This window comes from Apium graveolens, unplaced genomic scaffold (genome assembly GCF_009905375.1).
Source record: "Apium graveolens cultivar Ventura unplaced genomic scaffold, ASM990537v1 ctg4299, whole genome shotgun sequence".
Taxonomy (NCBI): domain Eukaryota; kingdom Viridiplantae; phylum Streptophyta; class Magnoliopsida; order Apiales; family Apiaceae; genus Apium; species Apium graveolens.
The window spans coordinates 166,527-192,350 of record NW_027418480.1 but is presented as its reverse complement, the minus strand read 5'-3'; the positions used below and the strand labels follow the sequence as shown (position 1 = coordinate 192,350).

Genomic DNA, 25,824 nt, shown 5'->3' with positions numbered 1-25,824 from the left:
ATGTTCACTGGAATGTGTTGTCGATGTTAAGTCGGCGATCGTCGATTCCGACGATTTGGATGATGATTTAGGCTGTTGTTGTTCCCATTGTGTTTCTCGATCAGTTATGATTAATTTTGATGCGAAAAGGTTGAGAAACCCGGCTGTTTTCGTCTGAACTGAGGCGGCCGGTAGTGAACTCCGTAGCCGAAATCTGGGCAGGGGTCGCCGGAATTCATCCCAACCCGGACAGGTTGGGTGACCCGGTTATGACCCATTTGGGTTAATTGCAACGCAATTTTGATCTTATTTTATCAAATTTCAAAATCAAAAACCTGTTTCTGGATTTACCCTATTAAAAATAATTCAAAATTCAGTTTTTATTTCTAAAACTGATTTTTTTATTTCCAAATTTAATTTGGTTAATTATTTAATAATTACCTAAATTATTATTTTTTTTATTCCAAAAATTATTCTCTTTTAATTATTTTCAAAAATCCAATTTGATTTGATTATTTATTATTTATTTAATTAATTATTTATGGATTTAATTAATTGATTAAATCATTTAATCATTTAATTTTATTTATAAATAGTTAAATAAAATGTAAATTATTTATAATTAATTAATATAATTCCTAGAAAATACTTTTAAGCTTTTAAAAATTATGTTTTGATATTTAAAAAATCAAATAATATTATTAATTGATTTATATTTTCGTACTTTATTCGTAGAAAATAGACTCAGAAAAATATTTTTCTTTCAATAAAAATACTTTTGAGAGCCAAATCCTTTTGTTTCGAAAGGTCGCTTGTTTTGTAAATCGATTTTGAGTCGCGTATTGATTGAAAGGTCATATTTTTGACCCGATTTTAGTTTTAAACGTATTGAGTCAAATGTTTTGAGGAATCGAGGCATGTGTGATATAAATTATGTGATACATGAGTTATGTGCTTATGTGCTATGTGAATTACGTGTGTATGTGGTCAAGATTCTTCTGTTGATTGTGGTAATTATGTGTGGGCTATCGTATGGGTAGACGATAGGATTTTGACGCGCCGTTCGTCGAGTAATTATCGCTCAGATGATTAAAATGATATTTCTAATTATAGATTTGAGTCTTTCAAGAAGATCAAGACCAGATGGTATGAATGAAGATTAGAGTTGAATAGTATGGAATATTGGGTTGAAATATTGCATGAGCAGCAAATCAGAGATTTAGCGAAGTAAAAGACGGTGAAGCCTTGAGATGACAGACTGAGATAATTGTGTTTCTACGAGTGTGACTAACTGCTAAAAACCCAAAGGCATGTATCCCTATCATCACTTATTGTTCAAGTGATATTTATTTGGAATTTTATTATGCAAATATCTCTATCATCACTTATTGTTCAAGTGATATATATTTTTGATCCTATTATGCAAGTATTGTTTTCCCTATTCTCAGTTCTGAATAGATAAATGTTTTACATGTCGATAAAATAAATGATTCCGTTTATGCAAGTACTTATCTGCTATTTTATGTTCAGAATAGTCAAGTGTTTTACTTATCCAACTATCAGATTTATAAAAGTTTGGATTTTGAGAAAGATGACGTTGTTTTGTGTTTTCTACCCAAGTGAATGGGCGAATAATGTTTTATAAGGGTGTCGAGTTTTATGACCCTTCTCAATAAAAAAATTTAAGATTGGATGATCACAAATTGCGTAAGAGGCCGTGGCGGCGGTCCAGCGGAGATTTAGTTTTTATACAGGATATAATACCTTTAGGCCGATATATGCCTTGGGTGCCCCATTTGTTTAGTTGGGTATGCTTCGGCATACTGGTGTTGCTATGCGACTGATCATCGGCGGCAACACACCGTCGTTCGAGAATTCCAATATAATTATTAAATGATTTTGATAATCATAGAAAAATGATTTATCAACTATTTTAGTTTTAAATAAAGGTGAAATACAGTTTTAATTCAGTTGCTGATTGATGTTGATATATAAGTTATTGTTAAATATCAAAGGTGGTATTAATGCAGATGATTGATGTTGACTTCCATATTTTAGCACGGGTAGGTTGTGAGCATCAAAGTTCGTATTGATATCTAATTTGATATGACATCAAAAGGAATATTATTATCAAGAGTTGAGTTTTGAATGAGTTTATGATCCACTCCATAGTCATTTTTTCATGTTATCATTGTTTACGATATTTCCATAAACATTGTTTTACGAGTTTGAGTTATCCTATGTTAACACTTGCAAACTACACAGTATGAGCCATTAAAATGAAGGTCTATATGCCGTGTCACCAAAGGATCCAAAGATAACGGAAGTCAATGACAAGACAGACAAGATTGCACTGGATACAATCTACCAGGGAATTCCTGAAGACATGCTTCTTTCCCTTGCTAATAAGGGAACAACTAAGGAAGCTTGTGAGGCCATCAAGGTCTTCTGTTAAGGGGCTAAAAGAGTGAAAACAACCGAGGTTTAAATACTTAAGGTGGAGTTCGAGTCCATGACAATGAAAGACAATGAGATAATCGACGATTTTAGCATGAAACTGAATGGGTTGGTCACTAAAATTCGAACATTGGGGGAGGAGATTGCATAGAGTTAAGTAGTCAAAAAGATTCTCTATGCAGTCCCTTCAAAGTTTCTACAAATTGACTCTATCATCGAACATTTAGGAGATCTCGATACTATGTCATTTGAGGAGGCGGTACGCTCTCCCAAAACTCACAAAGAGAGACTTAAGGGCCAGAGTGAAGTAAGAGGAAATCAATTACTTCTCACTAAGGAACAATGGCTCAAAAAGGAAAAGGAGGAAATCAAGCTTTTGCTTACGAGCGAAGAGTTGAAGAGGCTATCACACAAAGGAGGGCATGATATTTCAAATCAGGGGTATCGAGGTAAGGAGGTCTTTCGGGAAGTACGAGACAAAGGCAAGATTCGATGCTTTAATTGTAGTGCATACGGTAACTATGTTGCAGAGTGAAAGAAACCAAGCCGTAATAGGGAGGCAAAGGAGGAAGCTCAGATAGCGCAAATCTCATATGAGGAACTTGCATTGCTTGTGATACAACAGGAGAAAAATGAAAAGGTTAATATGCTGATTATCGAAACACAAGTCATGCCAATATTAAGTTAAAATGGTGAAGAGAAGCAGTTGGAATCCAATCTCTGCTACTTGGATAACGGGGCCAACAATCATATGACTGGACAAAGCTCCAAATTCAACAAATTCGACGAGAATGTGGCAGGTCAGGTTAAATTTGGGGATGGATCGACAATGCAGATAAAGGGTAATGGTTCGATTGTATTAAGATACAAGAATAGGGAAACTAGGAAACTCCAAGAGGTGTGGTATATTCTGTCTCTATGAAGTAATATAATCAGTCTTGGACAACTTTTGAAAAGTAGGGATAAAATTGTCCTCAACGGGGAACATCTTCGGGTTCGTGATGCGAAGGAGGAGCTTCTAATGAAAGTAAAGCGGTCGATAAATAGGTTGTACAAATTGATTATATATAGCGGTGAATCTGAGTGTTTAATAGCCAGCTGTGTGAATGACAACAAGTTATGGCATTCTCGATTTGGTCATGTCAACTATAAGGAAATGAAGCTGAAGTCTATAACCAACATGGTCAACGGAATGCCAGTGATCAACCAGCCTGGTGAAGTGTGTAGCGGGTGTCTAATGTCAAAGAAAACCAGACAAGCTTTTCCTGGAAAGACTAATTTTTCAGCAAACAATGGCCCTCGAAAAAATTCATGGTGACCTCTGCGGTCTTATAACACCCATTACTCCTCGAGGTAACATATATATATTTGTGTTGATTGATGACTATACTCGTGTTATGTGGACTTACCTCTTGAAGGATAAGAGCGAAGCTCTCAGTACTTTTAAAGGCTTCTGTGCCCTGTTTGAAAACAGTCAAGATAGAAAGATCATGACACTCAGGATTAACAATGGTGGCGAATTCATATCCAAGGAATTTTCCCGATACTGTGAAGAATCTGGGATTGTACGACATTACTCGGCTTCTTACTCACCTTAACAAAATGGGGTGGTTGAAAGACGCAACAGAACACTAGTGGAAATGTCTCGAAGTCTCTTAAAGGAAAGAAATGTGCCAAATTATTTTTGGGGGAAGCTGTTAGACATTCCACATATCTAATCAATAGACTGCCCACCCGTGTAGTGATAGGAATTGTGCCATATGAGGCTTGGAAAAAAACCACATATGGAACATTTGCGAGTGTTCGGTTGTATGGCATATATAAGACTACCTCTAGTGAATTTAAGAAAACTTGATAACAGAAGTAAAGCGGTTATTTATCTTGGCAAGGATCATAAGGCGGAATGAATTTATGTTAGTCATGACGTGGTAATATTCAACTAAAGTAGTCGGGATTTGTGAAAAAAATTCTTATCAAAGCTGGGTTGATGGATTGTAACTCGACTAAAGTTCCAATGCACCTAAGGAAGTTATTAACAAAGACGAGGGTGGTATACCGCTGAATTCCACTGAATTTAAAAGCCTAGTGGAGGCCTAAGATACCTCGTTCATACCAGGCCAGACATAGCTTACTCGGTAGGCATCATAAGTAGGTTTATGGAAAAACCCAGAAAGATGCATCTGGCAGCAGTTAAGCGTATTCTTTGATATGTAAAGGGGACATGGGATTTGGGCTGGTGTACTCAAGAAATAGCAATAATGAAGTGAAAATTGGTTACTCGGATAACGACCTTGCAGGACCCCTAGAGGACAGGGAAAGTATCGGAGGTATGGTGTTCTATCTTAATGACACTCTAACTACTTGGTCGTCGTAAAAAAAAGTTGTGTGGCACTCTTCTCCTGTGAGGCCGAGCTTATGGCAACAACAGGAGCTGCTTGTCAAGTTGTGTCGTTGAGAAAGTTACTATCGTAGATTATAAATTACAATATTGGTCCGGTAACTGTATTCATTGATAACAAATCGGCCATTGATCTGGCCAAGAATCTAATGTTTCATAACATAAGTAAATATATAGACATACTTTATCATTTTCTTTGGGAGTGTGTTAAGAATGGGGAAATTGTTGTGAAACATGTGAGCTTTGAAGAACAGCGTGTTGATCATTTTACCAAAGCTCTCACGGCTGTTAAGTTTGAAAACATGAGGTCCTTACTTCGAGTTAGACGTTCTGCTTAATCGAGTTTAGATTAATGGGGAGTTTTTTAGTAATTAATCTAAACTAAAATTATTTTATTATATTTTGTCTGTCATTTGTTTATCTGTTAATGTGTATGTCTGATCTGGTAAGATTAAACGTGGTCATGGCGTGGTTAGCGATTTAGTGGGAGCTGAATTGAATAAAGTTAGTGGTTGACTATTTATACGGGTTTTAGGTGTTCAGTTGCTATTTTGTACCACATGTTCTCTGTGGCATTGGGTATTAGTATCTCAGTTTGATTTAATAAAGAATCAAGTAGCTTGGATGAATTTGTTTTTATTTTCTCCCGTTCTTTACGAACACATATTTCACTCTAGGCTGTTTATTTTTGCACCTACATGTTTGAGTCTACAAAGTTAAGTTATGATAAAAATTTATTCAGTTCATTTACCAACATGCTTGCTTCCCTTTTGTTTTTTTTCAAAGTTTGCTTCACTTTTGTTGAGTGAGCAAGAACGAGTTTCTTGGAAATTTCCTTCTAAATTTTTTATGCTACATGTACCTTCACATTTTTGGAGTCACAAACACCAGTTTTAAAGTTGTTAATTAATCATATAAATAGAAAATATCTTTATATTAAAATTTGTCATCTTTCAATCTATCCTCATTGTAAAGCTTTTAATTTTTAACTCTCATGTGTTTGCAAATATTTTTCTGATGAGAGTAATACAACTTCTAAAAGAGTATTTGCTCGGTCTAAAGTAGCACAGCTCGTAGAAGAGTCTCCTTTGCAGCTCTGATCCAATTTTTCTTCTAGATGAGATTTTCATCATATTAAAATCTTCTTGCTCGTATCCTTTTTTTCATTCTTTGCCCTTTTAAAATCCATCCATATTGATAGCTAGGAACTGCAAGTAACGAAAATTAAACATATATTAGAAATTAGAAAATGAATAAATTCTCAAAAATTTATTTAACATCACTATTCATTGCAAACGTGTAACTAATTCTCTTGTGTGGGTTCTTATAGTATGAAGATGAGATAAGTCATCAGTTTCATGTTCACTTTTCCATCTTTTTTACATTCCCCCCTTTCTTAACCTTAATATTGATAATTCTTTCTCATTTATCATCCTGTTATAATGTATAAACTCTTTTAAAGCATCCCCAACATTTAAAAAAAATGAATACTTCCGATGTACAAATATTTTAAATCTATTCACTATGAGAAATGATTGATTTAGTATTGACAACCACAAAACAGAAGCAAATTTCTTTTTGAATAAATATTGTGTATCAAATGTGAAAAATAAGAGATTTTTTTAGGACAGTTTAAACATGGTCATGAAATAATGGGGCAAGAGATGTTTAAAAATCTTCTTTTTATAAATGAGATTCATGCTTTTAGTCATTAGCCACTTAGCACTTAGCAGCATACATACAACTACTCTCATTACCTCCATTAACTTGTTCTTACTTTTAAATAAAATGTCTGTTTTAAATGTAAATTGAAGTTTAGTGACTTAATAATGTTTTGAATGGTAAGTTTTAAAAAATTTTAATATTTAAATTAAAAATAGAAAAAATATGTTTTTCTTTATAAACATATAAAACATGAATTTATATTTTTATACCTTTTTAGCTATTATGTCACTTAAACCTTTTATGAGACTAGATAAACTCTATTATTATTTTATACACTTGTCCTCCACAATCATTATTAGAGACGTATAAATATTTTAAAGTTTGATTCTACTTTGAGATATGCTCCAATATCATTATTATAGGCATATCAATATTTTGAAGTTTGGTTCTATTTTAAGGTATGATTTGAAGAATATTTTGACCATCTGGTCTCTTCAATGAAGGTTACAGGTTGGTTGTTTATGCTGTATGTGATGCTACTTTATTTTTTTTTTTGGTCTCACTGGCATAAAGTTTATTGATTAACAAAATCATTCATTGCCTATATGTGTTGTGGTTCCAATTAAGGAAAAATTTGGTTGAGCACAAGATTTTATAATTCTCATACTCATTTATAGATGTGAATTTGACAAAATTAGCTACTAATAAGTTTCTTTCCTAAAGGAACTCTATTATTTCCTATAAATTGACATTAAAGTTGCTGGTGCATGATTTTTTGAAGGTGCATATTTGTTTTTTATATTTATTTCACATGTGACCATTCACCATAAAAAAATAGCCAGGTTTTGTGTATCAGCATTATATGCTCGTCCGCCCAAGTAAGATCAATAGTCTAATATAAGGAAAACATACTTGTACTCATCTTTAAAGGAGTTTCGGGCCCCGTAAAAAGGTTTTGGTAATAAGGTTCTTATAATTGGTTATGGCCGACAGCTTTTGATAAGGTTCTTATAATTTTTTATTTACATAAATTATTTAGATCAATTAGTCATTTTTTCCTAAGCTTTCAATTCTAGTCCTGCAACATTCACCAACAACCAAATATCCAATTATACTTATTTATTCTTTATGTACAAAAATCAACCACTATCCATATTTCAAATAAAATTTTGGGGAAGTAGTAATATCCTAAATATATAGCATCTATACATCTATTTCATACATAAATTTTTTCCCTTTTTTTCATTTTACTTTATCGCTCTAGAATTATATTGGAAGTCTAACATCTAGTACATGAACTGTACCATAGATATATTAATCGATGAGAAGATAATGATCGGGCTAACGGAAGAACACACCATTAATTCTCATTGGATAAGCTTTTTAGGGAAGATCTTTAACAGTTTCCTACGGTATTGTGGTGCTTCCCTTTTTTATTGGTTTTTGATTTTTGTATGTGTTTATTCGTAAACAGGGGGTGGGTTACAATTTGCTAGTTTGAATGTAGGAACATTTAAAAAAAATTGAATTGGTCGATGTATTGCGAATAAAGAAAAATGGATGTGCCTTGTATTCAAGAAACTAAATGGAAGAGGAACAGACTAAAGAGGAAATTAGGTTTAAACTTTGTCATTCAGGGTTAGTTAATTCACAGGATGGTGTAGGTATATTGTTGTCTTCAGACCTCAAGGAAAAAGTAGTTGAAGTTAAATGATGCGGTGGTATAAGCAGGTATCTAAAATGACTTACTCGGACAATAGTTGGAACAGTGGCTGTAATTGCCAAAAATTGGTTATGGATCATTTCCGGTCAAGAACGGGTCAATTGATACCAAATTGGGGAAAAAGAATGAAGGATTAGACTGCAACGCACGAAGGGAGGACGCACCCTATATGTAGGACGTCTCCAATATGGGATAGACTATGTAATATGGATTTTTTGAAATTAAGGTTGTAATGCAAATGGATGTGGAGGAAATCTCAATGCATCGAGGACGTGTCTAGGGTATCAGACACCCCTTCAAGGAAGTGAAGGGAAGGAGATTGATTGTCCGCGTGTATGAGTAATAATATAGGGAAGGGGTGTGCATTTCACAAGGTGTGGACGCGTTCTGGCCTAAAGGAATTCATGACTTTGGATTTACTCGGGCATTCTGTGCTTCTTCTCATTTAGGACAAGTGCAAGCATTGAAGGAACAATGAATGATTATTTTTACTAATATATTTATTGTCGGTATTCTTTGAAGAATTCCCTTCTTGAGTCGGTGAAGGAGTAGGATGTTCGTGAAAAGCTTGAAGACCTTTATGGGTATGCCTAATGATTGAAGGCATTCTCCTGTATTGAAACGGTGTCCTTGTTGGGGATACGGGGTGAATATTGGTATGTTCTTTGGGAGTTTTGTTCTTATATTCAACAAGTGTTATCGTTGGAGAACTTTAGGGTCATCCTGCACATTGCACCTAATTATGGAACTGAACTTTAGAGTCGATCATCTGCCCTGCTATCTGGTGGGTTATCCTAATTTGGGGGACAGGGATGTGTCTGAAATTTGGGGTGAACCGTGGCTAGACCTACGTTCGTAAATCAAGGGAGATAGTTTTAGTGGAGTGTTATCCTAACAAAGAGAGATGCACTATTCGTGAAGTTCTACGATTACGAGCGAGCCTCGGGCATTCGCGGTTGGATCCCATAGTTGGACAATCCTAAAGCTAGCGGAAGATGTATTCTGGAGGGACTTCTACCAGGCCCAGGAATGAGAAGTCTAAGCCCATTAGATTTCTTATTCCCCAATAACTATGTCAGGGTTTATCCCTATATAAAGGGTACATAGGCACATCGACAGGGTAAGAAGTTGAGAGATGATAAGGAGCCACCACTTACCTTAATCAAACTCATCCACCAATTATCACACAACGACCACACACTGCTTTATTTTCCGGTGAAAAACCACCATGACAGATCTTGATTCCATCAAGAAACCTCAAACTTTGTTGTTACCAAATTCCCCCATGAATAATGGTCTATGTATATGTTCCTCAATTCAGGTTCAATGATATTGAATTTATAGAGTTTTGGCACTTTTTGGATTATTTGGTTCAAAATATCTGAAATGACTAATTTTATTTATCAGTGTGAACTTTAATGATCATATCGGTGGTCGAGTGGATGACTATCATGGCATTCATGGTATTCTGATATTGGTGTTATTAATGAAAATGGATTATATCGTTTAGAATTTGTGAGAGCGCACGATTTAGTGATTGTGAATTTTTACTGTTGAAAGAGTGATGATAATATGAATACTTTTAGAAGTGGGGGGCATGCCACCCAAATTGGTAATGTACTTATACAAGATAGTGATATTAGATTTAGTTAGAATTTCAGGTTTTTACAAAAGAGGCATGTGCTTTACAACATCGACTCTTAGAAAGTGGTGATTTGGTTGCCAATATGAGGATTGTCGGGCCAAGATTACTTTAATAAAATTTGAAAGGGTTCAAGGCCGAAGAACTTCAGGAGTTGCTTCAAAGTTGTTTCATGCATGGGGGATGCAGAAGAAATGTTGACAATAGTGGTATATTATATTCGACATGTAGCAAAGATGACAATAATGGATGCAGAAGTATCCACGTATCGACACACACTAGTACAAAAAGTGCCATACACGGCTGTCCAAATGGGTGATATGCGTCTGTTCACAATAGATGCGTATGGAGGAGACATATTCGTTATGAGATATATGCGTCAGTTAATAAACAGACGTATAAAATATATTGTGTCTGTTATAAACAGCCGCAAAATATCAACAAACAGCTGCAAAAAGTCTTCATAATTACGTCTACTTCTCTTAACAGACGCATAATATTTATTTGCATCTGCTTATAACAGCCGCATTAGACCAAAAAATAGACGCTTATTATAAACCGTTATGTGTCTGTTTAAGCTTAACAGCCGCAAAAAGTTTTTTTTATATAAAATTTATATTATTCATGTATACATCAGCATACATCATATTGTCCATACGAGTACAATCAATATATACATTCTCCTCCCCCACAAATATATAAAACTTGGATATCCAATATACATCTCAATCACAACCAGACTAAAATTACTACAACATAAAGAATGGTGCTCAACTCAATAAAACTATAACAAAATCAATGATCTCAATATCAAAGTACAATGTTTCATAATAATAAAAGTCTTTAACCTTAATTTTTTCTCGGCACAAAAATAATAACAACTCCATCATACCCCTACTAATCCTACAAATATTCATTCACAAAATAATCAGCCCAAAGATCTCTAATTTCATCAATTTGTTGTCGAGTATAGGATTCTGCCCTTCCAATACCCTGTAATAGTATATACATATCAACATTAATTAATATTCATATTTCCATCACACTTGAAATATTTGATGTGGTTTCCAAGTACCTTAGCCCAATTATTCTTTCCGGTTCTACAATATCGTGAGACTAAATCAAACATGTACCTCATAACATAATAACCAAACTCGGTACCTCCACATTGTTGAGGACACTAAAAAACCAAAACCAATCATATATTCCATTAAAGAAAAAATAAATTGACTTGTAAATTAAAAATTATAAAAAGGTACCATAATATTTTCATGCCAATGCATCCTACTATCCATACTAATGTTCTTGTTGCCTTTTGGAACCACATAGACTTGATATGCCCTATGAATTAAGAAAAAGTAAGCCACCTTTAAACATAAAAGAACACATCAAAAATGATATCATATTCTTCATAATTACATACAATACTTACGCATTCAAAAATCCTTTGATGTGAATCTTTGGAGTTTTTATTATGGAACTAAACACAAAAACATCACTTTCGCGACAACAGATAAGAAGTAACATCTAGTGATTACTACAAAAAGTATATATAAAATAGAGTTAGATATAAATTAATAGATTATTATTAATTACCAACATTTAATATGCTTACTGTTCAATGTAAGGTGCCAAGATAAAACATTTTTTTCGTGATTCCAGCATAACTTCAGTCATATAAGCAGTTATTCGATACGGATTTTTACGCACCAGTGCCAATGCTGACGGGCACATGAATCCAAAATCATCAATATTAGATTCCTTGCACAATTTATTAATGTACCTAAATTTTAATTTAAAGACATGTCAGAAGATAGTTTGTAGGATAAACATGCATCTTTTCATATTTATGAAATTAACCATCATAGAAAAATGGAAGTATAGACTCACACCATGAATATCTGCAAAATGGGTATATTCAAGCAACTCATCCTCAAAAATTCAGCTATATCATCGCGTGAGACTGATATGGGTTGTCCTCCAACAAGATTGCACTTAAAAACTTCACTATCCTTGACAACATTGGTAATTTTAGATTTAGAAGGCAACATCATCATATCATGCAAATATTTACAATTTTCGCTCAGATTTTGTAATTCTTCATCACAATTAAAAGGCCCTTCATGCTTTTAAGTATGGGTTGCAGACCCTTTGCTATGGATCATTTTTAGTTTTTGATGGACTTTTGTCTTCTCTGGTACAATAGGATCCTAATTGAAAGGGTACCGAGAAGTTTATATTTTGAAATAATAAATAAAAAGTTTGAACCATTATTTGTAAGGCAAACGTGTAATCAAAATGACAAATGTAATTTCAAATTCTCACATGTCCTAATAGAATTAGATTTTTTGGCCATTGGACAAAGCTAACGCTTGCATCACCAACCATAATGTGCTCACTGCATGGCACTGGAAGAGAGGTTGTTTTATATTCACCAAAGACATCATCAACACATACTTTAATATTTTCTGGCGCTATTTGTACACCATGAACCATGTCAGCCTCTGGTAAAATTGATGGAAAAACTGTCCCCCTTGCCACAATCTGTTTTTTTTGATTTAGAGTTCATCAGACAAAGACGACATGGGGTGGGATTCTGCATTACAAATAGGAAACTATTAGTAAAAGGCTTTAATAGACTAGAGATTGTGTAAAGGTACATCTGTAGGCATATATATAACATACAAAACTGCCATTAAGTGTCAAATTTGAATTTCCTGCTTTTTTTTGTAAATTAACACTCCTGACACTTGCGTACCTGAATATCTAGTAAAGGATCTGGAGTGTTTGGGTCCACGGATTGGCAGCTACTACGAATTACCTCATTTGGTGGGGTACAAAGCTCAATTTCAAAATTGTTAGGAAGCGACATACCAATTTGCATAAAATGATCTAAGATGCCCGCAAGTTTCTAATGCATTTAATTAAGCTTGCTACTATACTTTGCATGCATCTCACCGATTTCTTTATTATACTTCCCATGAATTTCACTCATTTCTTCCTTGCACTCCTCCCTCACTCTCCTGGTAATAGTAGCCAAGTCATCTACAGAGATAGTCCTGCTATTTTGCATATTTTTTCCTGATCCAAACACATCGCGAATGCAAGCCCCTCCTCCAACCCCTCTAACGTGTCCACCATGCTCCTTTTTTTCAAGTGCACGTGTCAAAATATCATCATGACCGTGTGGACTCCATGACCCTTCATATATTTTATCATGCCAGGCTACCTGTTCCAATACCTGGACACTACATAGTACTACATAATAATTTTTAATGTTTACTGGAATTTAAATTATCTAGATGTGCCACAATACAATACTATGAAGTCTATAAGATAAATGTATTCTAACATATAGATGAAGCAATTTACCATTTTTTCAAACACTTCCATGGTGGAAGCTTTAGGGAAAAAATAACCTTCTCCCTCCTTCTTCTTAAGTCGTGCTCTAATCCAATCAAAACCACGACCAGTACAATCATTAGATAATATAGAATGATCAATGCATTCAGACTGAGACAAATGAGCAATAGGGTCCTCTTTTTGCCATTCAATCCTCTTTTCATCATAGCCACCCTTTCCTAGATAATGTGAATGTGTGTTATTTTTTTGACGTTCATGTGCTTTCTCACGAATTTCCTGTTCCAAAACAACCAATTACTAGTTACTTTAATTAGAGAAGAACTAATATTGCTGCTGTTACCTTGATTACTTAAAAATTTGCAAAAACCATGAATAAATCAAGAATCTTTTCTTGGATTGATTCAAACTAGATTCTGTACTTTCTTCCATTAATAAATCTGAAAAAAGAGCAAGTTCAGTTTGTAAGCGGCATATCATGAAGACTAATGTATTAAATGTATAATAAATTATACATGTTATGTCGTACTTGGTAAGTTTGCACAGATTACATAAACAATTTCCCACAACTACAATAAACTAGACTAATAAAAAATAAAGTAACAAAATAATCTAATAAACCTACAACAAGATAGAAAAATAAAAACTAATAAACATATGCAATAAGCTAGACGTGGAAAAAAATAAAGAAAGAAACTAACATGACAGGTAAAGCATCTTACATATTTTATTTAATCAATCCACATTCCTTCATCTACAACATCATCAATACCGAGAATTCGTCTCTTACCTTGAACAACAATCGAATATTTAGAGTCAACACGGTCTTCAATGTAAAAATCTTGTTTCACTTGTGTGGCAAGTATGAATGGGTCATCTTCATGACCAAAGCGACTAAAGTCCACCAAAGTGAAACCTAACTCATCCACTCGAACACCACGCTGAATATCAAACCACTTACATTTAAATAAAGTGATTTTAAATTCTTTATAATCAAGCTCCCAGATATGTTCAATAACCCCATAATATGAATTTTTCACATCTCGTGATTGATTGTTAGCATTTCTATCAATTTCTGTCGACGACACTCCTACACATACTCCGCTATTCTGCATAGCGCTTTTTCGATCTTGATATTTGGTATAGAATGTGTATCCATTAACATCATAACTTTCATATGACCTCACAAGAACTCCAGGTCCATAGGCTAACCATTATATCGTATTAGAAACTGAAGTAGATGCTTGTGATATGAGAGACATTACTCGATCTATAAACCATTCACCAAAAGAGCTGTTTTGTTCATATAACACCCACTTGCGACTCTTAGAAAGATGCATTTGGAAAATTTGGGTTACATGTTCCTCCAAGTAGGCATTTACTTCTGTCATGTGTTGTAGTACAAATAGATGAGCTCTATCAAGTATTTCAGCACCCGGAGAGATCATTTTTAGGCCCAATGTACCATGACCTTGAAGTCTACCCTCATGTCGAGATCTTGGAATCCCAATGGGATCCGCACTTGCTAAATAATCCATGCAAAATTCAGTTACCTCCTCCACAGAATATGCTTCAACTATACTACCTTCAGGTCGATATCGACTCTTCACATATCCTTTCAACGTTCATAAAAATCTCTCAAAAGGATACATGTGGCAAAGTGTGAAATACTGCTCGAATTGGCAAAGTGTAACAATAATGGCAACTTGTAATTTATCCAACGAATCAGGATCAATCACTTTACTACATATAGTATTAAAGAACAAACAAAGCTTCGTAATTACAAATCTGACATGCTTCGGTAGTATTTATTGAATTGTAATTGGTAGCAATTGTTGCATTAACACGTGACAATCATGTGACTTCAAACCCACAAGTTTCAAATCTTTCATCGATACCAGCTTTTTAATATTTGAAGAATATCCATGCGGAGCTTTCACACTAGATAAATATTTACAAAAGCTAATTTTCTCTTTCCTAGATAAAGTATTACACGCCGAAGATAGATATGAACGCTTTGTAGACACTTGTGGCGCTAACTCTTTTCGAATTCCCATTTCTTGCATGTCTAGTCTAGCCTTGATCCCATCCTTTGTTTTTCCAGGTATATTCAACAATGTTCCTATAATACTTTCACAAATATTTTTTTCAATATGCAAAGTGTTTCCAATATGGAAGCTCCCAAAATATGGATCTCTTTTTCCAAATATTATCTTGAGGCATTTTACAGAGCTTTCCAAGTTCAACATCAAGATCTTTGACCCTCTCGATGGTCTCCAGACCACTTAAAGGCATACAAGCTCTATGAGTCTCGACATGTCCATCAAAAGACTTCTTGTCCTTATGATACGGGTGGTTGCGAGGAAGAAATTTTAGATGATTCATATATACATTTTTTTGTCGTGTTTTAAGCGGTAGGTGCTTGTACCATCTTCCCATATTGGGCATGCTTTTGCTCCTTTAATGGGGTATCCCGAAAGGTTACCATAACCCGGAAAATCACTTATGGTGCAAAATATCATGGCACGTAAATTAAAATGTGACTGATTTTAGGAATCATACACCGTCACACCTTCGTCCCATAATAATTTCAAATCTTCAATAAGCGGCTGAAGATAAACATCTATGTTATTTCCGGGCTCTTTAGGTCCAGATATTAGCACATATAACATTATATATTTGTGCTTCATACACAACCAAGGAGGTAAATTATAAATTGTGAGAAGAACTGGCCAAGTGCTATGATTACAACTTAAAGTACGATAAGGATTCATGCCATATGCACAAAGACCAAGTCGTAAATTCCTGACCTCAGCACCAAATTCTGGAAACATTCCATCAATGCTCCTCCATTGTGGAGAGTCACTTGGATGTCTAAGCATCCCATCTGACTTTCTCCATTCTGCATGCCATCTTAAATATTTAGCATCTTTTACATTCGCATAAAGGCGTTTGAAACGTTCCACAATAGGTAGATACCAAACCACTTTAGCAGGAGGCCTTTTCTTTTTCTCTTCTGATGAATTATTACCTTCTGGCTTATACCGAGATGCTCCACACTTAGGACATACGTGTAAATCTTCATTGTTATTTCGAAACAAAATAGAGTCATTTGGACATGCATGTATATTTTTCACATCCATTCCCATTGGACATAGTATCTTCTTAGCCTCGTACATAGAATTTGGGAGCTCATTATTTGGAGGAAGTATGCCTCTCATAAGTTTTAATAGGTCTGTAAAACTCTTATCAGTCCACCCATATTTTACTTTCATTCTACACAACTTCATTATTGTTGACAATATAGTGAATTCACTATTGCAACGGGGATACAAAAGTTTCTTTGAATCTCTCACTAAGTTTTAAAGAATTTATGGCCGGTGAATGAAATGGTCTTTCACATCTTCTATCATCTCTTCTACTCTATCATTGATCTAATCATTATAATCTTCATCAATGGTCTTACTATTTTCCTCATCTTCACAATTTCGATGAGAACTCTCACCTGAATCAATTACCTCCCCATGCCAAATCTACTTAGTGTAATTCTTTTTGAAACCATGACTAAATAGATGGTCCTGCATAGTCTCAATCTTAGAAAAAAATTTCATGTTAAGGCAAAATTGACAAAGACACAGATCAAGTCTTTGTATCCATTTTCCTTCTCTTTATTTTCTTGGTGTTTTAGAGCACACAAAATAAATTCATTAACTCCCCTGATATAATCCTCCTCCATATGTGAGATAGTGTACATCCATGTTTGACCATCCATTTACTAGTTTCCCATGTAATCAAAAATTGAAAAATATCACACCAATCAGGATAATAAAAAAAAAGAGGACACTTTCTAAGCATTAAAATAGTCCTGCAAAATTCTGCAACTAGAGAAAAAAATTATACATCAAAGGAAAAATCCAATATACAGAAAAAAAATAACATATTGCAGATTTTGTTATTAAATTTTATCAATATCATAATTCATTAATATTTATCTGTCCATTTATTTCCTTTTAAATAGACTGAAATAGGTTCTGCCATTATATCTATGGTATGGAACATTTTTTTAGGTAGGTGTATATGTATATAGTAAAAGTGAAAAAGATAGCAAAAAAAATCCTCTAATTTTTAGTCTTGCTCTACAAAAATTGTAAATATAAACAAAGAGTTAAAAATATTATACACTTAAATAATTTTTTATTGTTACCTTAAATAAGTAATTAAATTTAAGAAATATTAACATAAAAATCATGTTAATATGAGTAAATACTTGCTTTGAAAATTGCAACGGGTGTTAACTTAATTAATTGATCTATACACACTAATTCTTATTAGTATATTATTAGTTTTCAATCTTTAGGTAATTAGTTTAATTTTAAATTATATCGAATTTTAAATATGAAATAAATTGAACAATGGGTTCATATAAACTTAAAGAATTATACATATAAATAAAACCTTACATATATTATTTATTTCTTTTATTTTTAAATTTCTACTTTCTAAAATTTAATAGTTTGTTAGAAATGTTGATTATAAAATTATTATTAGTATATTTACTTGAAAAAATGTTAAAAAGCCTGATATTTGTAGTTATTTTTCTTATTGCCAAATGCTCCAGGTCTACAAGGTGGATTACAGGTTTTCAGTATACAGGATCATATGATTGTCTAAATGTGTAAGAATTAAAATATGTTTTATAGAATCAACACAATCACCTACAAACTAGTAATTATTTTTGATCATTCTATGAGAGAAGTTTCCTATACATGGCAGGCATCAAATCTAACATATACACATTCATGACTTTAACATAAAAAGGGAATGGATGAGGACTCTATATTAATTATTTCAGGACTACTACATTTTAGTAAAAGAAGATAACACTAATATACAATAAGAGATAAATTACTGAGGATACTTAACTCACCTGTTTGACAACATGAGGTCACAATATAGATGTTGATAACACGGGGGGAATCTAAGCATCAAGTGATAGGATTATGATCAAGGGGAGAAAAAAAATATGATCAAGAGGAGGATTATAGTGAGTGTAACTGTGTAAAATATTTTGTCCACACTGCCACCAAGGCATTAAAAGTAAGGTGGATGGTTAGGAGATCAAGGTATTCTCTGGTCAAGTGTGAAGATGAGCCCAATATTTATTTAATTTGATATTCTTGAGTGGGTCTAATAATGATGTCACTAGATTATTTGGTCCTAATTAATGCTTACAAACTTGCCACTGTATCTTCTTTAGATACTCTTATATCCTATTGAAAATAGTTCTATTGTTAATGTGGGAACTTAAAGTCAAGGTTTCAGTGAACGAGGTCCCTAGGGAAGCTGTTTCTCACAAGGGCACTGTTATAGAGAACTATTATATAAAATCTTATAAACCCAGGCCAAAGTGAAGTTTTTTATTAACAAGGTGTGCAAGTTGTCCAGGGAAAATGATTCTTGAATTTTTCAACAAACCTGGTCTTAGGAATGAAGATAATAGTAGCAACACGGCTACAAAAACCCTAAAAACAGCGGAATGCCTACACGTAAACTAGAAGCTTATTTCTTGTCATTTTCCTTTATGATCCAGAGTGCTCAATTTTTTCTATCAATTTTTCCTTAATGAAGAATGCTAATGCTCAGTGAGACCAACAAGCTGAAGATACATGTAAACACATTAACAATATATATTTGGCTTACCTCATTAAATAGGAAAATAAACATATTGTATAAATAAGTCACCTTCATTTAGGAGTTTCTTTTGCCTTCCTAAACTTTTCCCCTTGTTGTTTTATGATATAGTTGTACTTCTCACATGGATCTTCCGCTTTCAAAGAGCTTAACAACGGTCCCTGACTTAAAATCCTTCCACATATTTCCCAACCCTCTTTATTATTTACTTTTTATGTTCATTGTCTTTTATATTTCACTCTCGGTGTCATATATAGTATTAAGAGATGCACTTGTATTAAAAATATATATATACAAGCAGATATAAAATCAGAGAGAAGAATAAAATACAAATTAACAAGGATTGGAAGTAAAAAAATTACAAGCTTAGGCACATGCTAAGTTTTTTAAACCACCAAAATCATCTCCATAAAGATATTTTCTAGTTGTCATGCTGTTTATAGATTTTAGTATATTGTGTGGGTATATAAGGATTTGATAACTAATATTAGGGTTGTTGGACAGCGTGCCTTACTTGTGAATTATGGGTAACTAACAAAGCAAACTAAGGATAATCTTCTATTTATTTAAAATCTTAATTATTACACAAGATTTAATATATTTATATAGACTAATCAGTATTACAGTAAATTTAAAACTGAAGTGTAACATAAGTTCCCACTTGGAGAGCTAAACCACACATGCATTTACCATACCCTACAGTCCATCAATTCTCCACAAAAGGGAATGAATAGCAATCATTCACATGCTCAGAGCTTAAAGAACATGACAACTAATACTTTCAGATTTTAAGTTCTTTTTATATTCCCTGATGCTTTTAATTTTCTCTATTTTTTTATTGTTAATCCCTATTCCACTTTTAACTTCAGCGTTTATTAGCTTACAATTTTTGAGAGTCGTTTTTTATATTGATATGCCAAAATGATGGAAGCATTGGCTTAGTGCTCAAACTAGAGATAGGTCACACTAGAGGAGATATATTTCATAAAAGATAACTAAGAGTAATGCAGCTAAGCCCTACGGAATGGCCTCTATATATAACAAGGTAAAACCGGGTAATTCAGAAAGTCCTGGATTAATAAAGATTGACAAGAAAGTCAATAATTAAAGTTCAAAAGAGAACAAGTAGTAGGAAATTAGTAGAAAAGAAATTGTGAAATCTACAGGTCTTTATTTTTTAATGATTTATTTTTAAATCCTTCCACAAACGCAAGTTCGAAAGTATAGTACACATAACACACACTGACCAAAGAAAGAAGACTAAATTATTTGGTAGTCAAGAACACGACACCAACACCACAACTCATTGTTGCAGAATGCTTAGATGATTCTGTGGTTCTCATTAAAGGTGAGACAAAACTACTTTAAATATTAATACCTTAAAGGTGTTAGTACTTTAAATATGTACCCGAAACTTAATGAGGTGATAAATCTATGTATGGTCACAATGGCAGAGATGTATACTCTGTTGTTAAACTTGATTATTTGATAATTTATTAAGATTATCCTTTAGCAATATCCATTATTTTATTTAAATATATGAACAGAAAAATAATACATACATAATTACAAAAACACTAAGAAACATAATTAGATACATGATACAATACAGTAAGAAACAGATGATTAACGATACACAATCTTAATTAGAGATAAAATACAAGAAACACTATTACATACATAATACACTCAAGTTTAGAGACAACAAAAATAATAAGGCATTACATGAGAGTGGATTGAAAATCGAAAATTAGGGCTTCCCAAAATATAAATCAGTGTTTAAAGATGATTGTAATTAACTACTACAAGTAACTTAATAGATAATGAGAACGACTTCAGCTTAATTTTCTTTAGGTTTTTGTTTGTAACTGGAATGGCTTAACAGAAAGAGAGTGGGTAATTGACTAATTGGGGGTATTTGGGTATAGCGGGGTATTGGGGTATCTTGATAATATTTTACAATTAATTTATTTATAAATTTTTAGATGTATTTTATATGACGGTTTTAAGTAACACGGATACATATGGTTAATCTTTTTACAACTGCTTAAAAAGGACAGACGGATATGTAATTTAACAGACATATAAAATATTTTTTTCGACTGTTAAAGTCCAATAGACGCATAAGCATCTTTTTTTATAATATATGCGTCTGTGAAAATTAAAACTGACGTATAAAATATTTTATGTGTCTGTTCCGCCTATAACAGACGTAAATGAGGAGACGCGTATGACTGTTTTTGTACTAGTGACAAATGAGTGGGTGAATTAATTTTTTAAGCTTGTAAAAATGTATCATAAGAGATGATAAGATTTAAGTTGGGTTTGATATATAAAGGAAGATGGTGACCATGCTTTATTGCATGATGATGATATTAAAGTGAAGTGGACTCGATATTTTAATAAGTTATTTAATGCAATCAGAGTACGTGAATTTGTATTGAACCAAGACAAGAATCACATTATGGAGACTGACATTGGTCTAAGTCATGATGAAGTGAGACCAGCCTTGTGCATGATGGGTAGGTTTAACGCAGTCGGTGTGGATGAGATTCTGATTAAGGTATGGCCCCATTTGGATGAACCTAGTATCCGATGGTTGACATATCTTTTTAATGTTATATTTTGGATGGCTAAAATATCGAATGATTGGCGGTTGACTGTTGTGGTACCTTTTTATAGAAACAAGGTTGATACTCAAAATCGTAGTAAGTTCCATTGTATTAAGTTTCTTAGTTATAAAATGTAATTTTGGGAACATGTTATTGAATTGAGACTTAGAAGGGTCATAGAAGTTTTAACGAATCAATTTGATTTCATACCCAATAGAACAACAACTAAGGCAATTCATCATCTTCGTAGTCTTATGAAGAATATTGATAGCGTCGTAAATATATTCGTTTGGTGTTCATAGATCTTTAAAAGGATTATAACAGTGTAAAAAATATATGACGTTGTTTATAAGCTCAATGAGTTTCTCATTTATATGTAGGCATTATACAAGATATATTCGGGGGATACAGAAATGTGTTAAGAGCACAATATGAGATAGTCTTTATTTTTCGGTTAAGATAGGACTTAAACATCGATCAATGTTAAGTCTGTTGTTATATATAGTTTTTTCGAGTTAATTACTCGTAATACCCAAGCTAATGTGTGTTGGTGAAATTCTTTTGCTGACGCCATTGTGCTGATAGGTGAGTCCACAGGCGAGGTAAATGCAAACTTAGAAAATTGGTGCATATTTTTGTGAGGCTTGCGTCTAAGCCGTTTTATATGTCTATGGTGAATACTATAATATAGCAAAAATGTTTTTTTTATAATATGCTTATGGAAATGGAGGGGTGATTTTGGTGACTATGAAAATATCCTTTTTTGTATTTGTTAATCAGTTATACATTGATTAGGTGTGAAGTTGGAATCCGAGAGCTTCCTAAAGAATCTGCTTCAGGTAGGCTAAGAGGATGCGAGAGGCTGTTTCTTGAGGTCTGGATGAGCCAATGGAGTCCGTTTTTTATGAGGTTTTTTGCTGTATTTGGTGTCATTCGAATGGCGGTGATGGTTTTTGTCGCAGGGAGTTCTAGATGATGTTGTTTTATCCGATGTTAGCTTGGTTGAAGGATTTCTCTGGTTGGATTTGCTTTGCTTCTAGTCTCTATTTGGAGTCCTTGGTTTGGGTTGTTCCTTTGTTTAGGCTGTCTCCAGAGTGATGTTTCTGTTCTTGGAGATTGTATTTTATTTGTTAAATAAGTCTTTTTGGTTTTTGTTTTTGTATTGCCTAGTCTTTTAGATGTGTTTCGTTTCTTGTCTTTTGGTGGTTTGTTCCAAGAGATTTTGACTCTTTGTATATCCTTCTCTTTTTAATCCTCATTTACCAAAAAAAAAGTTTCGAGTTTGTGATTGCATTATACAAGTTTAGAATTCAAATTGGAAGCCGAAAATGGCTGGAAACTGAAATATCAATATTTGGCCCTTCTGAAAATACATACTTATGACGGTTGTTCATCACATATTCCATCGTAAATAGGTCCCAATTCCTAACATACGACGGTGTATTCCGTCGCAAATTACTAATTTACGACGTATAGTTGCGTCGTAAATTTATGTTTTATTTTATCAAAGGTGGGCTCCACTTCCCTAACTTACGGCGTTTTTCTTAATTTTGTGACGAAATGAATACTTATGAAGAAATGGTTACTTCTGACGAAATATGTACATGTGACAAAATTGGAAGCTGCGACATAATTAATACTTGTGACAAAATGGTTACTTGTGACGAAAATCTGAACTTAAGACTTGAGGAAAAACGTCGAATATTTTTCGTCAAATATTTTTCGTCGCAATTGGCCCAATTGCGACGAATTGTAGTGTAAAAATTCCGTCATAATTGGGCATATTTCTTGTAGTGCAGGAAGATAGGATTTCCAAGTAATTACAAAATCAAAGTATTAAGAAAGTAATAAAGTAATTACAAAATCAAAGTATTAAGAAAGTAATAGACTTGTAATTATTTTCATTTAGGCTGAAGTAAATTATTCTTAGTATACATGCTAGCATATTTAGATTAAAGGATTTAGGAAAAAGGTCCCAAGGGTTTCTACCATTAAAAATGAGTGAAGACTAAAAGGGGTCAATCAAGATATTTAGTTAACCTCTATGGTAAATGATCTATTGGCTACAATATTCACATATCAGTATCCAAAGAGGTATTTTAAGCGTGTAGATTATCACACTAATCTGCACAGTTGCACAATTTCAAATCTTAAAGAGGTATTTTAGTCAATTTCATTTTTTTTAAATAATACCTAATTCAAATTGAATATCCTCCACAATAATATGAAATAAATTTTTTAATCTTTAATGATTTCTAATGCATAAAAGTGGTAATACAATTTAGGTATATTAGCTTCAAACATATATTTTACTTTCTTCCGTTTATAGCTGTTCTTAGGTGCTTAATTTTCATTTTCTGTATCTAATGTTGAAAAAATTGAAAAGCTTAATTTGGTGCCGAACTCATATTCTTTTTAAGAATTTATTGAATTTTAATTTTTTTTAAAACAACCAACAGGGCTATTTCTAATCAACAGAATGAACGACTTCCAACCACAATGGATATTATAATTTTGTTGGATGATGATGCCAAACAGATACCAAAAACTTACGTAAGCCCACAAGTTACCCTTCATAGCATGATGATGCAATTGATAAAGACAAAAAAGGTGGCAAATCACTTACAAGAGAAAGAATAGAGATGAACTTATTGACCTAGTGCACTTTAACCATGTCCACTGTCCAATCTAAAAGAGGTAGACTGGAAGGAAAACTGTGGAAGATGAAGAAGACTAATCAAATCTTATAATGTCATTATAATAACTCAAATCACTCAAATTGTAATGACTCAAACTGTGATTAAGTGAAGCAAATCAGTTCATGTAAACTCTAAAAGTGAGAGGACCAACACAACTCTCTACTACAAAGATTCTGAAATTCAATAGCTAAAAAGATATTTGTAGAAAAAAATCATGAAATTGACTTAGGAGATCAAGTATTGAAAGAGATATTTGCTTTACTCTAGGGCCAATCAAACACTAATGCAACTTTACAAGACATTGAGGTTCCTACCATAAGGAAAACTCAAATACCTAACAAAATGAACCTTTTTATTAAAGAAATTAGTTATGTACCAAACTCTACTCTGGTCATAACTCTGGTTTTTACTCTTCCCATTTCCTTAGTTTTTAATTATTCTTAATTCAATTACTTAATATTTCTCAAATCAAAATTATAACCTACTTGATATGTTTTTAAACTTACAAGAATTTAGTTACTATAGTGTAAGTTCACATCTTTCCTTTTATTCAACACATAATGTTAAAAACAGAGTTAACATTTTTTCTAAGCTATAGTTTCCTTATACAAAACCAAACCTGTAAATTGGTTATGCTTAAATATCCATGCTACAAGGTCGATTAGCGAATCTACCTTAACCAAAATGAGAGTATCTATGAATTTTTACTCTAAGGTACAGATTCACACATGTGACCTTATTACAACTTATACAATGTTATTTTTCTTATAAATAACCCATTAAATGCTTGCTAACACCTCAACCCTCATGTGAAGATTTGAACTTAGCATGCATTTTTCAAATAAAAATATTTTTTTAACTTGTACAATTTTTTTTTCAAGTTGGCTCCTAATGATTAGTTCTAGCACATAAAAGTACCTAACATGACTCTACCAAATAAAATTCAGTAAGGTTAACTAAGTACATTCAAAACTCTTTATTTAGTGCAAACCAATTCTACACTAATCTTATTTTAAAAACTGCCAAGTCAAAAAGAGGTTCATACTCTGAGCTTCATATTCGATGTACCTGATCAAGAAAATACCTCTGACTCAAGCTATAGTGTGATCCTAACACATAACATTAAATCTAAGCTGGCTTACTCACCATCACTTACATAGATTTGCTCAAATTTACTTAAAAAAATCTTTTAATTTTTTTAAAATTAATTATAAGGTTCTATAGTGATTAATCACCTTATTAAATCTACTCTATGTATACAAGCATACAATATTCAATGAAATAACTTGAGAAATAGAAAAGATCAAGATTACCTCTTATCTTTTCCTGCTATCTTCTATAGTCTCATGAGTACCTCCAACTTTAATCCCAATTGCAATTCTAATTTTTATTTCAAGGTTCATATTTGAACCTGAACTTACATCCTCATAAGCCCTTGAACTTAATAGCGTTCTCGCAACCCCCTATTCCCTGTGCAAGTACCTGACACTCTGACCATACTTATACAAAACTTCACCGAATTTATAATAGCTCAGATTCCCTGAGATCGACATGTATATGTGTAAATCATATAGACTCGTATTTTCATACGAACCTAT

General features: G+C 33.1%; 1 protein-coding gene across 1 annotated transcript; it reads right to left on the bottom strand.

Annotated features, from left to right (window-relative positions):
* Window positions 1-12,784: 12,784 nt before the first annotated feature.
* On the bottom strand, window positions 12,785-16,514 carry LOC141701689 (uncharacterized). Its single transcript, XM_074505324.1, has 6 exons — window positions 15,797-16,514; window positions 15,095-15,346; window positions 14,690-14,839; window positions 13,983-14,431; window positions 13,237-13,503; window positions 12,785-13,093 (listed from the first exon to the last, which is right to left on the bottom strand). Exons 1-6 carry the CDS (start codon window positions 16,512-16,514, stop codon window positions 12,785-12,787), a joined length of 2,145 nt encoding a protein of 714 aa, XP_074361425.1.
* Between the last annotated feature and the right edge of the window lie 9,310 nt (window positions 16,515-25,824).

What these genes read in the sequence shown, in the direction of transcription:
- LOC141701689 (XM_074505324.1), bottom strand. Translation starts at nt 16,514, where the DNA reads ATGAAGTTGTGTAGAATGAAAGTAAAATATGGGTGGACTGATAAGAGT. An exon ending in GAAATTATTATGGGACGAAG is followed by an intron (nt 15,347 to 15,796) that starts GTGTGACGGTGT and finishes AAAGTATTATAG; the next exon opens with GAACATTGTTGAATATACCT. An exon ending in TGGAAGTGTTTGAAAAAATG is followed by an intron (nt 13,094 to 13,236) that starts GTAAATTGCTTC and finishes GTATTGGAACAG; the next exon opens with GTAGCCTGGCATGATAAAAT.